Source organism: Pipra filicauda, unplaced genomic scaffold, assembly GCF_003945595.2.
Source record: "Pipra filicauda isolate LSUMZ 115617 unplaced genomic scaffold, ASM394559v2 scaffold478_size463431_pilon, whole genome shotgun sequence".
In the NCBI taxonomy this organism is placed as follows: Eukaryota; Metazoa; Chordata; class Aves; order Passeriformes; family Pipridae; genus Pipra; species Pipra filicauda.
The window spans coordinates 69,110-84,365 of record NW_024104618.1 but is presented as its reverse complement, the minus strand read 5'-3'; the positions used below and the strand labels follow the sequence as shown (position 1 = coordinate 84,365).

The window sequence follows — 15,256 nt, the reverse complement described above, 5'->3', positions numbered from 1 at the left end:
TTCCCTAAATTGTTTCCTATGTAATTCAATATTCCTTGGCACTTCATTTCTTATATTGGCACTGCTATGAAAATTCTCAGTGTAAGAAAAAATACCTAGATTCAATTAATGACAAAAGGTATGTCAATGCAAGTTACTTCACTGATACACCACCATTCCAGAACCCACTGGAATACTCCTTATTATTATCAACAAATAATTATGTAGTTATACAGGTACAAAACACTGCAGTCATGGATGAATTTGCAGAAGATTACATTTTGAACAATGAATGAAGAAGCTGATAGAGAACTACAGTGACAATAACCATTCACGTGCACTTTCGCCACTGTGAATTCAGGTGTACAAAATGTAACATGTCATAAGTGTTAACGATTATATACAAACATTTCCTACTTTCCAGTTGTGGGATGCAAGGGAGGTAGAGAAGAGGAGGAGAAGGAAGACGATAATTTCACGTCGTGGTCTCGAACCGAGATGGTTCTCTAGCTTTTGCAAGAGACATGCATTTTAAAAAGCTTGCAAAAACGTCATCATGCTATTTTTTAAAAGATTTTTTTACAAAAAAAAACTCGGTAAGAGACATTCTGTAATTGTTTAAAAAGCGTGTCCTAATATTGCCAAAAAGTGGACAATTAAATGCTGGCTTTTCCAATTGTTATTTTAATAACAATTAAAATTAATAACAATTAAATACATTAAAATGTATTAATAATTTAATAACAATTAAAAACATTAAAATGTTTTGACAAGACATAGTGATGAAGTATTTAACGTACCTGAAATATTTACATTTCCTTATTTTCCTAAACTGGAAAAAAACAGATCATACAGAATTCTTTTCAGATCTGAGTAAGAAGAATATATATTTGAAAAATCCAAAGACTTCTCAGAGATCTAGAAGAATTTGGATCGTAAGTACAATAAGCTACCAACACAAACAGTACCATACCTGCTGGTCTTCGACATTCCACAACTTAAGCACAATGAGATGACAGACATAATTAGCTTTTGCAATGAAAAGCACTGTGTGCTTGGTAGTTGGTAAAGATGCCAACAGCAAAAGGTAGAGCGGGCATGAAGTTCTTGCCAGGCCCAACTTCTCAGGTTGGATATCCATAACACATGCAGTATCTTAGGTTTGGAAACTCTTCTCAGAGAAGTTAAAGCATTCCTACAACACACCACCTGGTTTTCACTACACTGTGTATGTGTTGAAGGTAAGACAGAAAAAGGCAGAAATGATTAAGTGTAGTTAAGTACCAGGCAGGAATGATTACACCATCAGCAACTGAAGGTTTAGGACTTAAAACACATCATTGGGTAATCTTAATCCTATCCACAGAGGTTCTCTCCGGGCACCTCATGTTAACTGACATGTCCAATTAGAGTGATGGCTAGAAAATATGGTGCTTCTCAGTGCAAAGATTTAGACCATTACACAGCCACATTCAGTCCCTTAGATTTTTAGCTTGAGCGGCTAAAAAGGGCAGAACTTTCAGCAAAATGTGTGTGTGACATAAGTCAAAATGCTACACTGGACTCCACTTCTGTAAGTGAATTTATTCCATAAAAAAAACCCAAACATGTTTTGACTTGCAACTGTGATGCATCAGCCACATGTTCAATGGAGAAAAGGCAAAGTTAAAAAAGGTACAAGGCCAATGTCAGAGAGTGCTGTGCTCCAGGAACTCCCCTGGCAGACTGCATTCATCTCATTTCACACACCCCAAAGACGCCAAATGCCAAGGCAGCACTACCAGTTTCTCAGGGAACTTGAAACATAATCGTTTGACTTTGCAACTCTAGATTTAATATAGCTTGTGAAAATGAAAGATCTGGGTCCTTTCATACACAACACAAATAACTACGAAGCAAAAGGCTTATACCCAAACTGATGAAAATCAGCTGTTATTACAGTGTTTCAATTCAACCTGAATTACAGGAAGTAAATGAAAATGGGAGCTAGTAATTGTGTGAGTAAAAAAGGAACTCAAAATTTAACATTACTCTTGAGCCTAACTCTAGAAAGGTTGTGTTAACAGGTTGCTAGAATCTTACAGCCAATTAAACTTTATTTCCACTTGGATCCATTCTTACTGACCTACCAATTCAGTTGCCTGCACCCAATATTAATATTTTATTCATGTTATATAAGAGCTATGATATCATTCAGTTATTTTAAAAGTTTGCTAGGCTTACCCATCAAGTACAAAACTGGACTCAGAAGGGGTTTGGTTTTGGTTTGGATTTTCTTTTTTCTTCCCCTCCTCTACTTAAAAGGACTTATGCAAATGAACACTTTTTTTGTTTTGCTGGGGTTTTTTTAAGATTTACGTAGGTGTTCTCCACCTGTCACTACTAATGGTTAAATAGCATGTTGGCAGACCAGACAGGGCTAGGCTATCAATGTTTTAAGAAGTCATTAAATAGTTACAAGGAGAATATGACATTACTTTCTCTGCTCCCAGGGCTGAATTGAATTATTTACTCAACACCCAATGGCCAAACAAAAGATACATTGAATCCCCAGAGAGGAGAAGAGAACAAGGCCCATTCATCTTGGTACTTCTAATGAAATCCTGTTCCTGCTGAACAGGATAACCTTCCCCTAGATATTACTGTGGAACTGCTCACACAGGGCTTCATTTTGTTATTCTGTCTATAGCTGCCTGGACCTGTTCTCTGAAAGGCTGGCATCTTCTCAATAATTTCTCATTTGTAAAACTACCTCATCCTTATCTGTCCCTTCTAAGCTTTTCCTCTTGTCTGGCTCCCTTTTTTTCCCCTTGTTCTTCTCTGACCTCCTTCACATTCTCATTTAAACCTTTACACTTATAAGAATATAAACCCTAAACATATTGCCTCCCCCCAACCTCCCTGGTTTTTTCTCCCATTTTGGAGTCTCCCTCCCTTCAGCTGTTCCCATCTTACAATAAAATCAGAAAACTGGTAAGAAGTAAGGCAATAGAAGAAGGCACTAAGACTCATTGATTACTACAATCTCTAAAGACAATTTAGTTTTAGTCAGTTCAATTCCCAGCAAGAGGATTTTTTGCTCGAGGGGGAACAAGGTTGACATCAATTTGCCAAGAAACACATGACACACCTGGACACAAACCAAACCCCCCCATTATATCTCTTTAGTTGAGGTGCACAGCATTACTAACCCCACAGCATCCTGTAATAAAGCTCACAGACCATTCCTGACTCCTGCACTTACTCTTGGCTCCCACACGGAATGCAGGAGCCTCCACACTGACCACTCCAAACAGCTTCACCCCCACTGAACACTGGTTCCCTCTGACTACACTGGGTGGCAAAGTCAGAAACAAACAACACACACACCAAGAAACACACACCTGGATTTTGGGTTCTTTTGCTCCAATCAAGATAAGAGCAGTGACAAGTTTTTGGTGTGTAAATTTAATAGGCCAAGCCAAGAAAGTCCTACAAATATTTACCCTATAGATCATTTATTAGCCCCATTTAGTAGCATTAGCATTTTATTTTCAGTCACTAAACAACAAAAGAATAAAAAATAGTGTCCTTCCACCAGCATAAGCATTTTTATAGCTGCTAAAGTGATACTGGTCAAGTACTGTGGGGAGAAAGAAACATCTTGGACAGTCAGAAACAGACTTATAGTAAAGCCTTTCCTTAGGAGTGGGCCACCAGCTTCTTTTAAAATCAGTTGTAATGGATTGCCAAAAAGAAGGAGAGACGAGTCAGAGCCAAATGAGCCTGGGAACATAACTGTGATTAAAAAATTTTTAAAACTGGTAACACCCCTCCCCCCTGTAATTTATGACCTACTATTTCCTGCATTAAATTTTAAACTACGACCTAATAAATATTTCCAAATTAAATTTTAATTTAAATATTAAAAAATTAAAAATTAATTACAATGATTGAATTAAATCATCATCAAGTTCCAGTTCAATATACTGAATTAATTTGCAGTTTCTCTAAATTTTAGAAAAGTTTAATATTTTTTAAAATTAAAAGTATTATGGCATGACTTTTTAAAAATGTCCATCACATTACAGTTCTTAGACAAAGGCTTAATAAGGCCATTAATATTTTATTGATAATATTTTTAATTGGTACCATTCAAGCCTGTACTGGAATACAGCATAAAGCAGTAAGACATTTTGCCCTGAATGTGCTTGCCAATTTTTTCAAAGTTATTTTTGACTCGTCAATTTAAACGAGACAATTGGGCATAATGCTTTTTTTATCCATTTACTTCTATAACAGTACCCTGAACAGCTCCTGCTTTCATTAAAAAGTGAGCAAGGATCTTCTGTGGTTATCTGGGGAGGACCAAAAGCATCAGCAACAGCATGGGGACACCTCAGAGGAAAGCTGGGAGGGAGGAACATTAAAGAAACAAGTAGCACAGAAGAACCATCATGCTCACACACTTAGGGATTCCTGGTGTCTAAGCCACACTATAAAGATTTTAGCAAAATAAAGAGAGAGAGCAGACAGTAAATTACAGTTTATTTCTAAGTTTTCTCCTTACTGACCATGAAAAAGCTCCTCATGCTGACTGCATTGCTAACTAGAACACTGTAGTTCTAAGAAATGGAAGACAAGACCAAACTAACAGCAATGTAACATTGTCAGAACATTTTCAGAATTAAATCTAAGCATGTGCTGTCTTACAAAAACAGGTAGAGCCTTACTGCTGTTAGCCAGCTATAAAAAGGCCTCTAAAGCAAGAATGACCAGGTTGGGAGTTGAATCATGCTTTTTATTTCTTTTTAAAACAACCATTCCAGTGTTCCAGTGTCCCTTCCTGCTGAATGAGCTGCAAGATTTACCCTTCCAAACCCACGCACTACACAATGCTTCTGTTGTTCAGGGTCATTAGAGTGAGTCTGCAATGCCAACACGTTGCCCCATGTCTGTAAAGGGGATTCAGAAGAAAAATTATAAAAGCTCTCAGAAGGAAACTCACATCTCCTCTTCACTTGCAATAACGGTACTTTTTAGTCCAAGGTTTCAAAGCAGTTTCCATCTATCCATCAAATCTCTTCATTTTAAGCAAGGAAAACACCAGCATAGGTGACAGTGTGCCTAAAAATTCATTGTTTAAAGAAGTAATGATGGGATAAGTACAGAGAACTGCAGCAGACAAAACTTAACAATTTGCATAGGCAGTCCACAGCCAGAAGAAGAGGGAGCAGGTATTACCCTGCAGGGATCATACTTCATATCATTCTACCCAAAACACAAAGAAATACAGACAATTACGTACTATTTGCTACCATGCACAGTTCCAATACTGTACAATCACACAACTATATTAATATAATCTCCTAGACAGCAAATGTAAATTTTCATCGCTCAAAAATCAAGAAAAGAAAAAAGTGGTTCAGTTCCAATAACTAACAGAGATATCAAACTATTTGTTGCAGCTTGTTTAGTTTTCTATTATTAAGAGCACTTATTCATCCACAGTAAAATTAGCACAGCCTTACCTGTATCGCACGTGGAAGGAGCGATCCTCGCGCATGCTTATCCAAGCATTACTGTCCTCCATGGAGCTGCATTATCAGCAGGGAAAGTAACACCGTCCTCTAGTAGGGTAAGTACTTCACTACAGAAAATTGTTGTCAGAACACCATTCCAGTTAGTATATTAAGAAGTTGGAGTCAAGATATCCTAAGCTTCTGTAGAAAAACTCTTCTTTATTACCAAGGTTAGGAGGTCACTGTCAGACTCATCTCACACCTTCAGAAATGTTCATGTTCTTTCATCTGTGGCCCTTTAGCTCCACTCAGTTTCTGCAAAGGGAACACAAGATGCTTGGCTTGAAGTCTCATAGTCAGTTAATAACTCATAACCATTTGCAGCTGATGTAAAAGCATAACACTGCTCCTGCCAAGCAGGAAACGTCAATCAAGAACTGAAAGGCAGAGCCAAAGCCTTCTACGTACATACGGCAATTCCTGTAGGCAAGTGAGAAAGCAAAGGAGGTTTAACAAAAACCAATGCTCTCTCTTCTCTTGGAAACTTTGAATAATTTACCCTTGTTAGTATTCTTTGGCCTCATGAAGTTCCAACCAAAAAGCTACAGAATGAAAGGCATACTACAGAATAGATCACAAACTGCTTTACACAGAAACAGTGCTGCTGAAACCCGGATAATCAGCTGAAGGCCCTCTGCAGTGAGAACCAGAAGGCAGAATCCCATCTGGAGATCATCCATGCTGGAGACTGTCCCACTTGGAATCCTAGGAGCACAGCAGCCAGCAAAGGTTTAAGATCTATTCTCTTTTCCCCTTTCTGCTCCCCAAAGAAAAGGGGGGAGGTATGGGAGCTTGGGAGGTGAGAGGTGTTGTGTTTACACTGGCTTGCCATTCCAAAATGCTGCAGCATCGTGATATGAGCTCCAGACTCTGCTTCAAAGGGATTGCAGCAGCCAACAGGTAGACATCAGACATGTTTAGGCTGGCTGGGAAAAGATTAACAGAAAAGAAACTCTGTATTCAAAAGTCTACCCACTTTTAAACATATTTTTAGTAGAGACAGTGACATATTTATTGCTCAGTACTAATATTACCTTCCTTTGCAAGTAAACATATAGTTGTGTAACTCACAAATGCATATTTCATCAGGAGACTGCAGAGGTGTCAGAAGACAAGAACAGAGCTCAGATTCAGAGCTGTCAACAGAAGAAAATGCAACCCTCTATATTTAATTGTCAATGTAGGCCATGCCTTTTCCTCTCATTAGTTTTATCAAGTACCAGCTTTACTTCCCTTTCCCATCACACTCTACCTTCACAGCAGCCCTCAAACAGACTATCCACATTCTTCCAGTTAAACAACTATTTTGCCCTTCCACGCTCATCACTAGAATTATTTGGCATCAACAAGTGGGTGTGGGTGTATTTTTGCAATTATGAAGTGTGACACCTCCAGTTTACCATACCATTGCAACCCACATACTGGGCAGTCCATGTTACAGGTATTTACTCTCCGGAAGTTTGTCCAGGCCTCACATCAGATAACTCACACAGGCAGATGGCTGTAAGCCACCCAGTCTGCAGCAACCATCCATGAGCATTCCTGCTGCCAACTTTAATTAAAAAAACAAAGTTATACTTAAAAGTACATCAGAACACCTGCATTTATTTAAATATCAGTTATTTTTAGCAGTACATGCCACATCACCTGTTTATAGCTTCACTGTATCTGAGCTACACTTCTGTCCTCATACTTAAGCTCATCCTCTGACTGATGCCACCATCTCCCACCAGCTGGAAGCACTACTCCTGCTTCCTTGCCTCCTTACTGGCCATACAGCACATTCCTAGTCTTGGGAGGGTGATATGGACACACCCACATTGGCCAACACATCATCATCACATATCCAACAAAAATTACTGGGTCTGGTCTTCATAGCTCGCTTCTTCACCCGTAAGTCATTAGGATGCCAATGACTCCTCCGGCCAGGCCGACGTGTAATCAGTAAGCAAACTTAAAGCACATTAATTAGAGTGATGAATTCAAAATTCAGAAGGTGGAAGTCAAACACTTCCACAGATGGCATCTCTCAGGTGTAAACTGGCCTTGGAAGGATTGTGCTACAGCAAACTAAGCCTTGCTCTTTCAGCTGATGCACGTGAACTACTGAGAAACTGCTGAGAGTATCTGAGTAACCAGCCTCGCCTGAGCTGATGATCAACACAGGATTGACTCAGGGGGCACAGGACTTCAGCAGAAAAGCCAAGTGAACTAACAGGCATCAGGAGAAGGTCTATGCTGCCAGCATAACTAACAGTGAAACAAGTTTTCTCCTAAACTTGCATTTTTAATTAAAATTTCATGTAGATTGGAAAAAATCACTTCAGAAGAAGTTACAGAAGAAACTAAGACACCTCCATCTTTAAATCTGACCAGTACATTTCAAGTTCTTGACAGTAATAAAACATTAGTTGCAATTTCTTTCCCAAAAGCCTGCATGCAGGCTAATAGTCCTAGTTACTGCAACTTCCAGACAAGCATTTCACGTTTTAAGGCATTTTCCATTTCAGCAACAATTTATAACATACTATGAATTTTATCACTATGGCAGACAATCACTTTAATCAGTTTGCAGTTCTTAGTTACACTGAAGGTCTATGACAGATCCCTTCATTTTAACTTCTGGCAGGAAACTGTTTTTCCAGACAGGTGCAACTTCATCGGCAAGAAAAGCCAGAAAGCCAATATTGCTATTTATTAGCAGTCTACAGAGCCAAGAATCACAATACAGTGGGAGAGGAAGATGATTTTTACCCCCTGCATCGCCTTAAAATGGTACTTTTCTGCACTTTCGTTTGCTCCTTCCCTCAACCCACACCTTCCTTTTTGGAGCTTGTCAGATGGTTAAAAGCATTGCTTTGCTTATCCTCAGTCACATGGCTGGCAGGCTGACAGATCCTGACTGGTCACTTGGGGGCTGAGCAGTTCTGTTCTTTCTGCCTTTCCCAAAAGGAGACGACCAAGTCATGCCTTCTCTACCCATCTGCTACTTCTCACAAAGCTACGGGAAAGGAACACCAGCCAAGTGAAGTCATCACTGACTGAGAGAATCAAAAGCTACAAGAGGAGAGTACAGACTGAGGCAGATCAATTGCACAAATTGTATTTCCTTAGAAAAACTAGCAACAGAAGTTTGTTGTTCCATGATTAAGGCGAATTTCCCAAAGGTGAACTAAGTTTGAGTTTCCTTTTGGGAAGATGCTATAGCATGTGCGAGGAAAAGAAAAAAGAAGAAGGAAAAGAAGCTCGAACTGGATTATCTGAAAACAAAGCAGAGCTTTGTATACCCTGTGGAGGAAGACACAGACTACACAACAACAAAAAAACCCAACAGTTCCATTACTGAAATAGAGATTAGCTTGTCTCCAGACCTTCAAAATATGAAAGAGCATAGAACAAGGAACACTCAGAAATAGAGCATTTTCTATTTTAGTCTTCAATGCTGTTCAAGGATATTTTTAAAATTTACCTGAATAAATATGCCTAAAATAAGCCACCCAAGAAATCTTTAAAATTCCATATCAAGTATTGTATTTACATAGCAAACAGCATCATCGTTAGCACTTCTGCAGTAATACAGATTCCCCAGTGAATGAACTTTAAGGCAAATGTTTGCCATGCTGGGAAAAAAAATATTTTTTCCAAACCTTGAGCACAGTACAAGTGATTAGTCATGAGAGTGGACCATGCAGATACAAGAAACATTGTACTAAGACCAGTGTGGTTATTCTTGGAAGCTTAATTTTCAACTCCTCTCTGCACCACTTCTGACAGCTGTTCAACAGTGGTTAGCTGACAGCACACAGAAACCACCTTCACCGATGAGGTGAATTTGAGGTTTCATTCAGGGTCATGATGACATGGAGCAATGCCTGCTCTGAAACACTGCCTTTGTCTCCCCATGGATTTATATGTGGAGCAGAAAACCCTAGAATAAACCAGGGAGCTTCTGTTAAAGGACTAGTTTAGCAGCATACAAGCCCCTTTCCAGCACACAATCCAAGTGAGGCTCCCATCACACATTAATGGGTTGCATCTGAAGGACAGAACAGGAAAGATGAGGTTCATAAACAACTATCTCAGCTGCTCTCCCAGGTGTGAGTCTAATAAAGCACATGCTGCAGAGCCTGTACCACTACAGAGCATGGGAAAGACCCAGCCTAAACATCCTGTGCTATCAGGCTCAACAGACAACCTGCAAATAAATTAATACCACTATCTAATGTTCTTGGTTCAGATGCTTCCTCCTCCACCCCAACTACATTACCATGTTGACTTACAAATATGGACCCACATGAATCTAAGGCACATTGCTGAATATTACAGACAGTGCTGAAATGGCTGGAAAGGGTGAGTACTGTACTGGCTGTGGCACACAGGTGACAATCTTGAGATGATTAAATAAAAAACCAAACCAAAACACAACAACAATAGGCAGAAAGCATTTCTGAGATGAATTTTGCTCACAATGGAGTGATGCTCTCACCACAACCACAGCTGGAAATGAAAGCATGGATTTGAATTCAACACTAGAGGAACACAGCTCCAGAGCTGTGTTCCAGCATCTATTACCTAACTGCTAATATGGTCCTGCATTATGACAGACATGGTTAATAGCAGAGATACTTATCACCCTATTTCTAGAAAGGTTTTTTTGGTTGTGGCAGAAAGTACATATCCACATTGCAAGTATATTCAGAATACTGCCATATTCCAGACCAACTCTATTAACTTCAGTAAATGCAAAGGTGCCCTATCAGGCACAGTAAAGGTATAGTATAGCTTTGTAAACAGAGATATTTAAGGCATCTGGCAAGGCTGCAGGACATTTAGTGACTTACAGTCTTAGAATGTGCTGTAGACAAAAGCAAACAAACAGCTAACACACATAATTCCACTAAGAAGAACAAAACAAACAGGCAACAAATGCACATATGAGACTGGTATTGGTGCTCAATGATGCAGAGATGGCCCTCGCAGTGCCTCCATCACAGAGTATCCTTCCAGAATAGAACATCCTTTTTCTAAGAGAATTGGTAATTAGCTGGAAAATAGCTTGCTACTTAATGTACATAATTACTGTCCAGCGTGCAGGTTAAAGAACCTGGTGTAGCTGACACAAGCAACCACTAGCATTTTTATTATACAGATATTCCTGCAGATAGTTAGGGTAAGTCATCTATTTAAATCCTGAACTAAGGCAATCCCACACTATGATAAAATAAGAAAGTAAGAGAACATGAAGTGCCAGCAAAATATAACTAATGTCTCCATCATAAAACTAATCAGGCAACTGAACTCATTCTAATATGCAGCAAGATTAAGATTTAAGACACAAGAAGATAGCAGAATAATATCTTCTCTTTACTTTAAAAAAAGGAGCAAAGTCAGAATAGCTCATAATTTTTCACATATTTGATACATCAAGGTAATAGAATTCCTTTTTTTTTAATCAGAACAAGTTCCAAGTTTTTTTTACAAATTGTCATTCACACATGGAACAAAATATTGTGCCACCTTCTTTCCAAGCATCCCATAACTGGATATGAGATTGGCATTTAAGCACTGTAAAATAAAGTGCTTAAATGCCACAATAGACTGCAATGACAGTTCACAACAAAATAATAACTTCTGATCTTTTTATTTGTAACAGAAGTTGAAATCATATTCCCACAAAATCAGTAAGAATTTTGTTACCAAGTTCTCTTTGTTACCAAGAAGGTAAATTTGAATGTTGCTCCATCGGGAACATCTCATTGTGCAAATTAACGTATATGAGGCCTCTCCCAGGCAACAAGACACTCAACTACCTTCAGTTTGGGAAATGGAGCATGTTACACGATGTGAAAGAACGCCACATGGGAAGAGTTCAGCACAAATGGTTGGCTATTTGCACTTAAACTGACTGAGCAAGTTGATCCCAGATCTCTCCAATAAAACGTTCCATGTAGCTCAGCTCCTTCTTGGCCTATAACATCTCTTTTTAAGAGATCTTGGTAAGTAAAAGAAGGAAGATAAACAGATTGTACAAGTACCTTAAAGAGAAATGGGAAAAGTTGTCTTGAGATTGCATAAATTCAAAAAAAATTAATAATCCTTAGAGTCACTGGCAGTAAAACACAACAGCAATTTAAGTGAAGCAATGTAGCTGCTATTTCAGATTTCCTACATTGCACTGTGATGCTCATTCAGAGATTAAGTAGACATTCAGCATAAAGAACTCAGTGCCACTCCAGCAAGGTTTCATCCTGCAAGGAGCAGATGTGGCTCTCATAGAACCTGTATGACACAACTGAAATGATCCATGACAGTTTAATGCCAGCAGCATTTCTGGGTGCATCCCCGGTGCCCCTCAGTTCCCGAGTATTGACAGCAACCATTAACCATCCTCTCTAATGACTCCTCAGTTGAACAAGCATAGCTACAACCTGTAAAAAACTGTTAAAGTGCAGGATAAACACAAATGAACACATACTACGGGGAGAAGACCATGTGTTGGCTTTTCATACTGTTTGTTTCTTATAGACACAGGTACAGTGTATTTATAGCACATCACCCGTGTAGATTTAAGCCAACAGCATTTGTTGAGGTGCCAAGTTGTAAATTGCTTTGCATATTCATTCTAACACTCAGGATGCAGGTGCAAATCTATTCAGAATCTATTCACTGCATTTTCTTCCCTCAGTGATGGCTACTGGACTGGAGGCCATTCTGCCCCCACTGCCCATGGATATATCCACTACTGACACACATTATTACACCAATATAACTGGGTCACAATAGTGCATCCTGCCCTCTAACAAACCAGTGGCTGCATGCAAGGAACAGAATTCCTAATAGGATACTAGCAGGGCAATGGTAGGAAAAAAAAAATGTAGCAAACAGAAACAGTACAGAAATAAAATAGATTTAGAGAGCCGTCTTTATAAATCACATATGGTTTATATTCCCAGTAAGTCAGCTGCATGAAAGCTTTCCTTCCTATTAGCAAAAGGTTTATAATACACAAAAGTTTTATTATATGAACAAGAACCATATTCCTCAAACACTGTCAAATTTGAGTCCCAAGAGGCAGCTTGACATTAATCATCTGTTCAACAGTACATACGTTTCAGACCATCTCTTACCAGTTTGTCCACTTTTGTTTGTCCTGTATTTTACGTTCCTAATATTGTGGTTTCCACAAAATACCACCACTTTTTTTCTTTTCAGGTACTATCATTTGTATAGCAAATTTGCTATTAAATGGCTAAAGAAAAGTTCAGGGTTTTTTCTGGCACCTGGTATCTCTTTTTTCTTTCATTAGCAGGAGCAGTTATAGCAATAACAGGTTAATCTCTTGCAAAGTCTCAAGATCAACACCTGCTCCTTGAACAAAACCAATTTCATTCTGATTTTAAGCTTAAAAACTACTGGAACCAAGAACATAGTTACCAGATCTGGGCACGAATTACTAAATTGTGGAAAGTGAAAGTGACCACACAAGGGTAACAAAAATCCTGAATTACAAAAAGTACAAATATCTTGGCTATTAAATTAAAAAAGTGCAACATCAGGGGAAACTAAAAAATGATCCAGTTTTAAGCAAAACAGAAGAATCCAGATAAACTATAAAAAAAATAAAAACTCCCCACACATTCAATAGTTTAAACTATGGACAAATAGCATTTATTTTTAGGAAAACACCCATGTCTTACTAAAACTTTTCCTTCCTAACTAGTGACAGACCAGGATGCCCTCTGAATCATACTGTGCTGTCATTTGTTGACAAAAAAGGTTGAGAATTGACATTGGAAACAGTTCTAGTAAAATAAGAATACATTTCCACCCTGGCAAGCTGCAGGAAGTAAGACTCAGTTTCAAAATTGATTGTTCCCTGCAGCATGCCACAAGAAACAGGTATTCTATGTTTTTGCAATGCTTTTACTCAACATTCATAGGAGGAGACTGGCTTGCTTACTACCAAAAGAAAATCTATGTGAAGAAAGAATTGTTGTTTTTATATACCTCAGGAAAAAATGAAAAAGCGAAGCATCAACAATTTAAAGCCAAGTGACAATGAGCACACAAGAACAGAATGGTAAGATGTCAATGAAAAGCTTTTCAAAACTTACTTGAACCTTCTAACCATCAAGTTGTGAAGTAATTCTCCAGCAAGAGTAGCTGGAATTAAGTAGTCTTAGGATGCTTGGAAAACTTTCAAGAGCATTTAAACAACAGCATGTTAAATAAAGCAGCAGACAAGACTCACATATGTTTCTTCTAGTCCAATGAAGCTGTCTTAGGTTTCAGGTAAGTTTTGTCCCAGTTTTATACGGAAGTACTAAAAGTACAAAGTCCTTCCTGCTGGAGAGGGATGCAGGACCACAGTTCAGAAGGCCTGGTAACCATTAATTAAACCAATAAAAAGCAACATTGTTATAAGAAATTAATTTAGAAGGACTGTAATATCAGGACAACTTTTTTTGCTACCATTTACAGCTCTATTAAAATTATGACTTAAACAAGAGGTACAAAGTTTCCAGACAAAATTTAAGGAGGGACTAGAATCTCTTCACTGATCTTTTTGAGACGCAGGACTCAGCACCTTCTCCCAAATTCTGAGATGGCTGCACAGCTCTCCATGGCAACCCAGGATACATGAACCCCGCAGTCGCTGGCAAGAATCTAACAGGAACAACACATTAGGCTGAAAAAGCTTCTAAAGCAGAAGAAAGGCCACAACTTCAAGGTGGGGTAAAATTTACGTCTGGGCAACTGGGCCAATAAAAAGATAAAAAATAATTTATCATTTACTCCGCTCCTCTATTGAAAAAGTGAAGAAGCAAAAGCAGAGGGGGAAGGACTACACTAACAAGAGCTACAGTCTAGTGGATAAATAAGACTAGGTCTGGTATAACCTGACTTTAGATATGCCACAACGTACTGCCCAACTCGAACCCGTGCAGAGCTCAGAGCTCCTTCCCCTGTGCCTGTCTCCCTCCTCGCGGTGTGCTGGGTGAGCCTCTGGTTCCGCTTCCATGAACAGCCCGTTCCACTCCCGCCCTTGGACTTCTATTTTCTGTTCATCACCTACACCCACCCTGTTAAACGCAGCAAAACTGCTCAGAGCTCCCTGTTGGTCCCGGCTCCCTCCAGAGACACCCGGGCGGTCTCTCCCTGGCGCAGAACCCACCCGGCCCGCCTGCGCGGCCACCTCCTGTCTTTGTTCCCACAGGGAGTCCGGCGGCGCCGGCCCGGGCACGGAGCGGCCGCACCATGACCGTGTTCGCCAACGCGCGGGGCCGCTCGGCGGCGGCGCTGGGGGCGGTGAGGGCGCCGCAGCCCCGCGCAGCCGGGACCGGAGCAGCTGCCGCGGCCGCGCTCGGAGCCCCCGTCCCGGCGCCGCGCTCACCTGTGTGCCGGGCCGGCGGTGCCGTGCGGGACCGGCCGTGCTGCGAGGGCCAGGGGCTCTCAGGGGCCGGGGGCTCTCAGGGGCCGGGGGCAGACCCCGCCCGCCCACGCGCAGCCGCTCCCTGAACGTGCCAATGGGCGGCGCGCCCGCCCTTCCCCGGGGCGCGGCGCCCAACGGCTGGAGGGTGCGGCCGTCGCGTCATTTGCACGGGCCAATGGGGAGGCGGCGGGGGCGGGGCACAACCCAAGGGGCGGGGCGGCAGGAGGGCCCCGCCCGGTGCGAGCTTCCAGCGGAGCGCGGTGCCGGGCACAGGGACGGGGAG

At 40.5% G+C, this 15,256-nt stretch overlaps 1 protein-coding gene across 6 annotated transcripts in view; it reads right to left on the bottom strand.

Moving 5' to 3' along the window:
- GPSM2 (G protein signaling modulator 2) overlaps window positions 1-15,062 on the bottom strand; it is a 30,015-nt gene extending 14,953 nt beyond the window's left edge. For 2 of the 6 annotated variants that reach the window (XM_039386277.1, XM_039386280.1), the window contains exons 1-2: window positions 14,935-15,062; window positions 5,490-5,795 (exon numbers count right to left, since the gene is read on the bottom strand). In XM_039386277.1, coding sequence (XP_039242211.1) covers window positions 5,490-5,551 — 62 coding nt within the window. In that variant the 5' untranslated portion in view covers window positions 5,552-5,795; window positions 14,935-15,062. Of the gene's footprint in view, window positions 1-779; window positions 812-5,489; window positions 5,796-13,791; window positions 13,921-14,934 lie in introns of all 6 variants that reach the window. The other 4 variants (XM_039386276.1, XM_039386278.1, XM_039386275.1 and 1 more) reach the window with 4 other exon arrangements.
- Window positions 15,063-15,256: the final 194 nt, after the last annotated feature.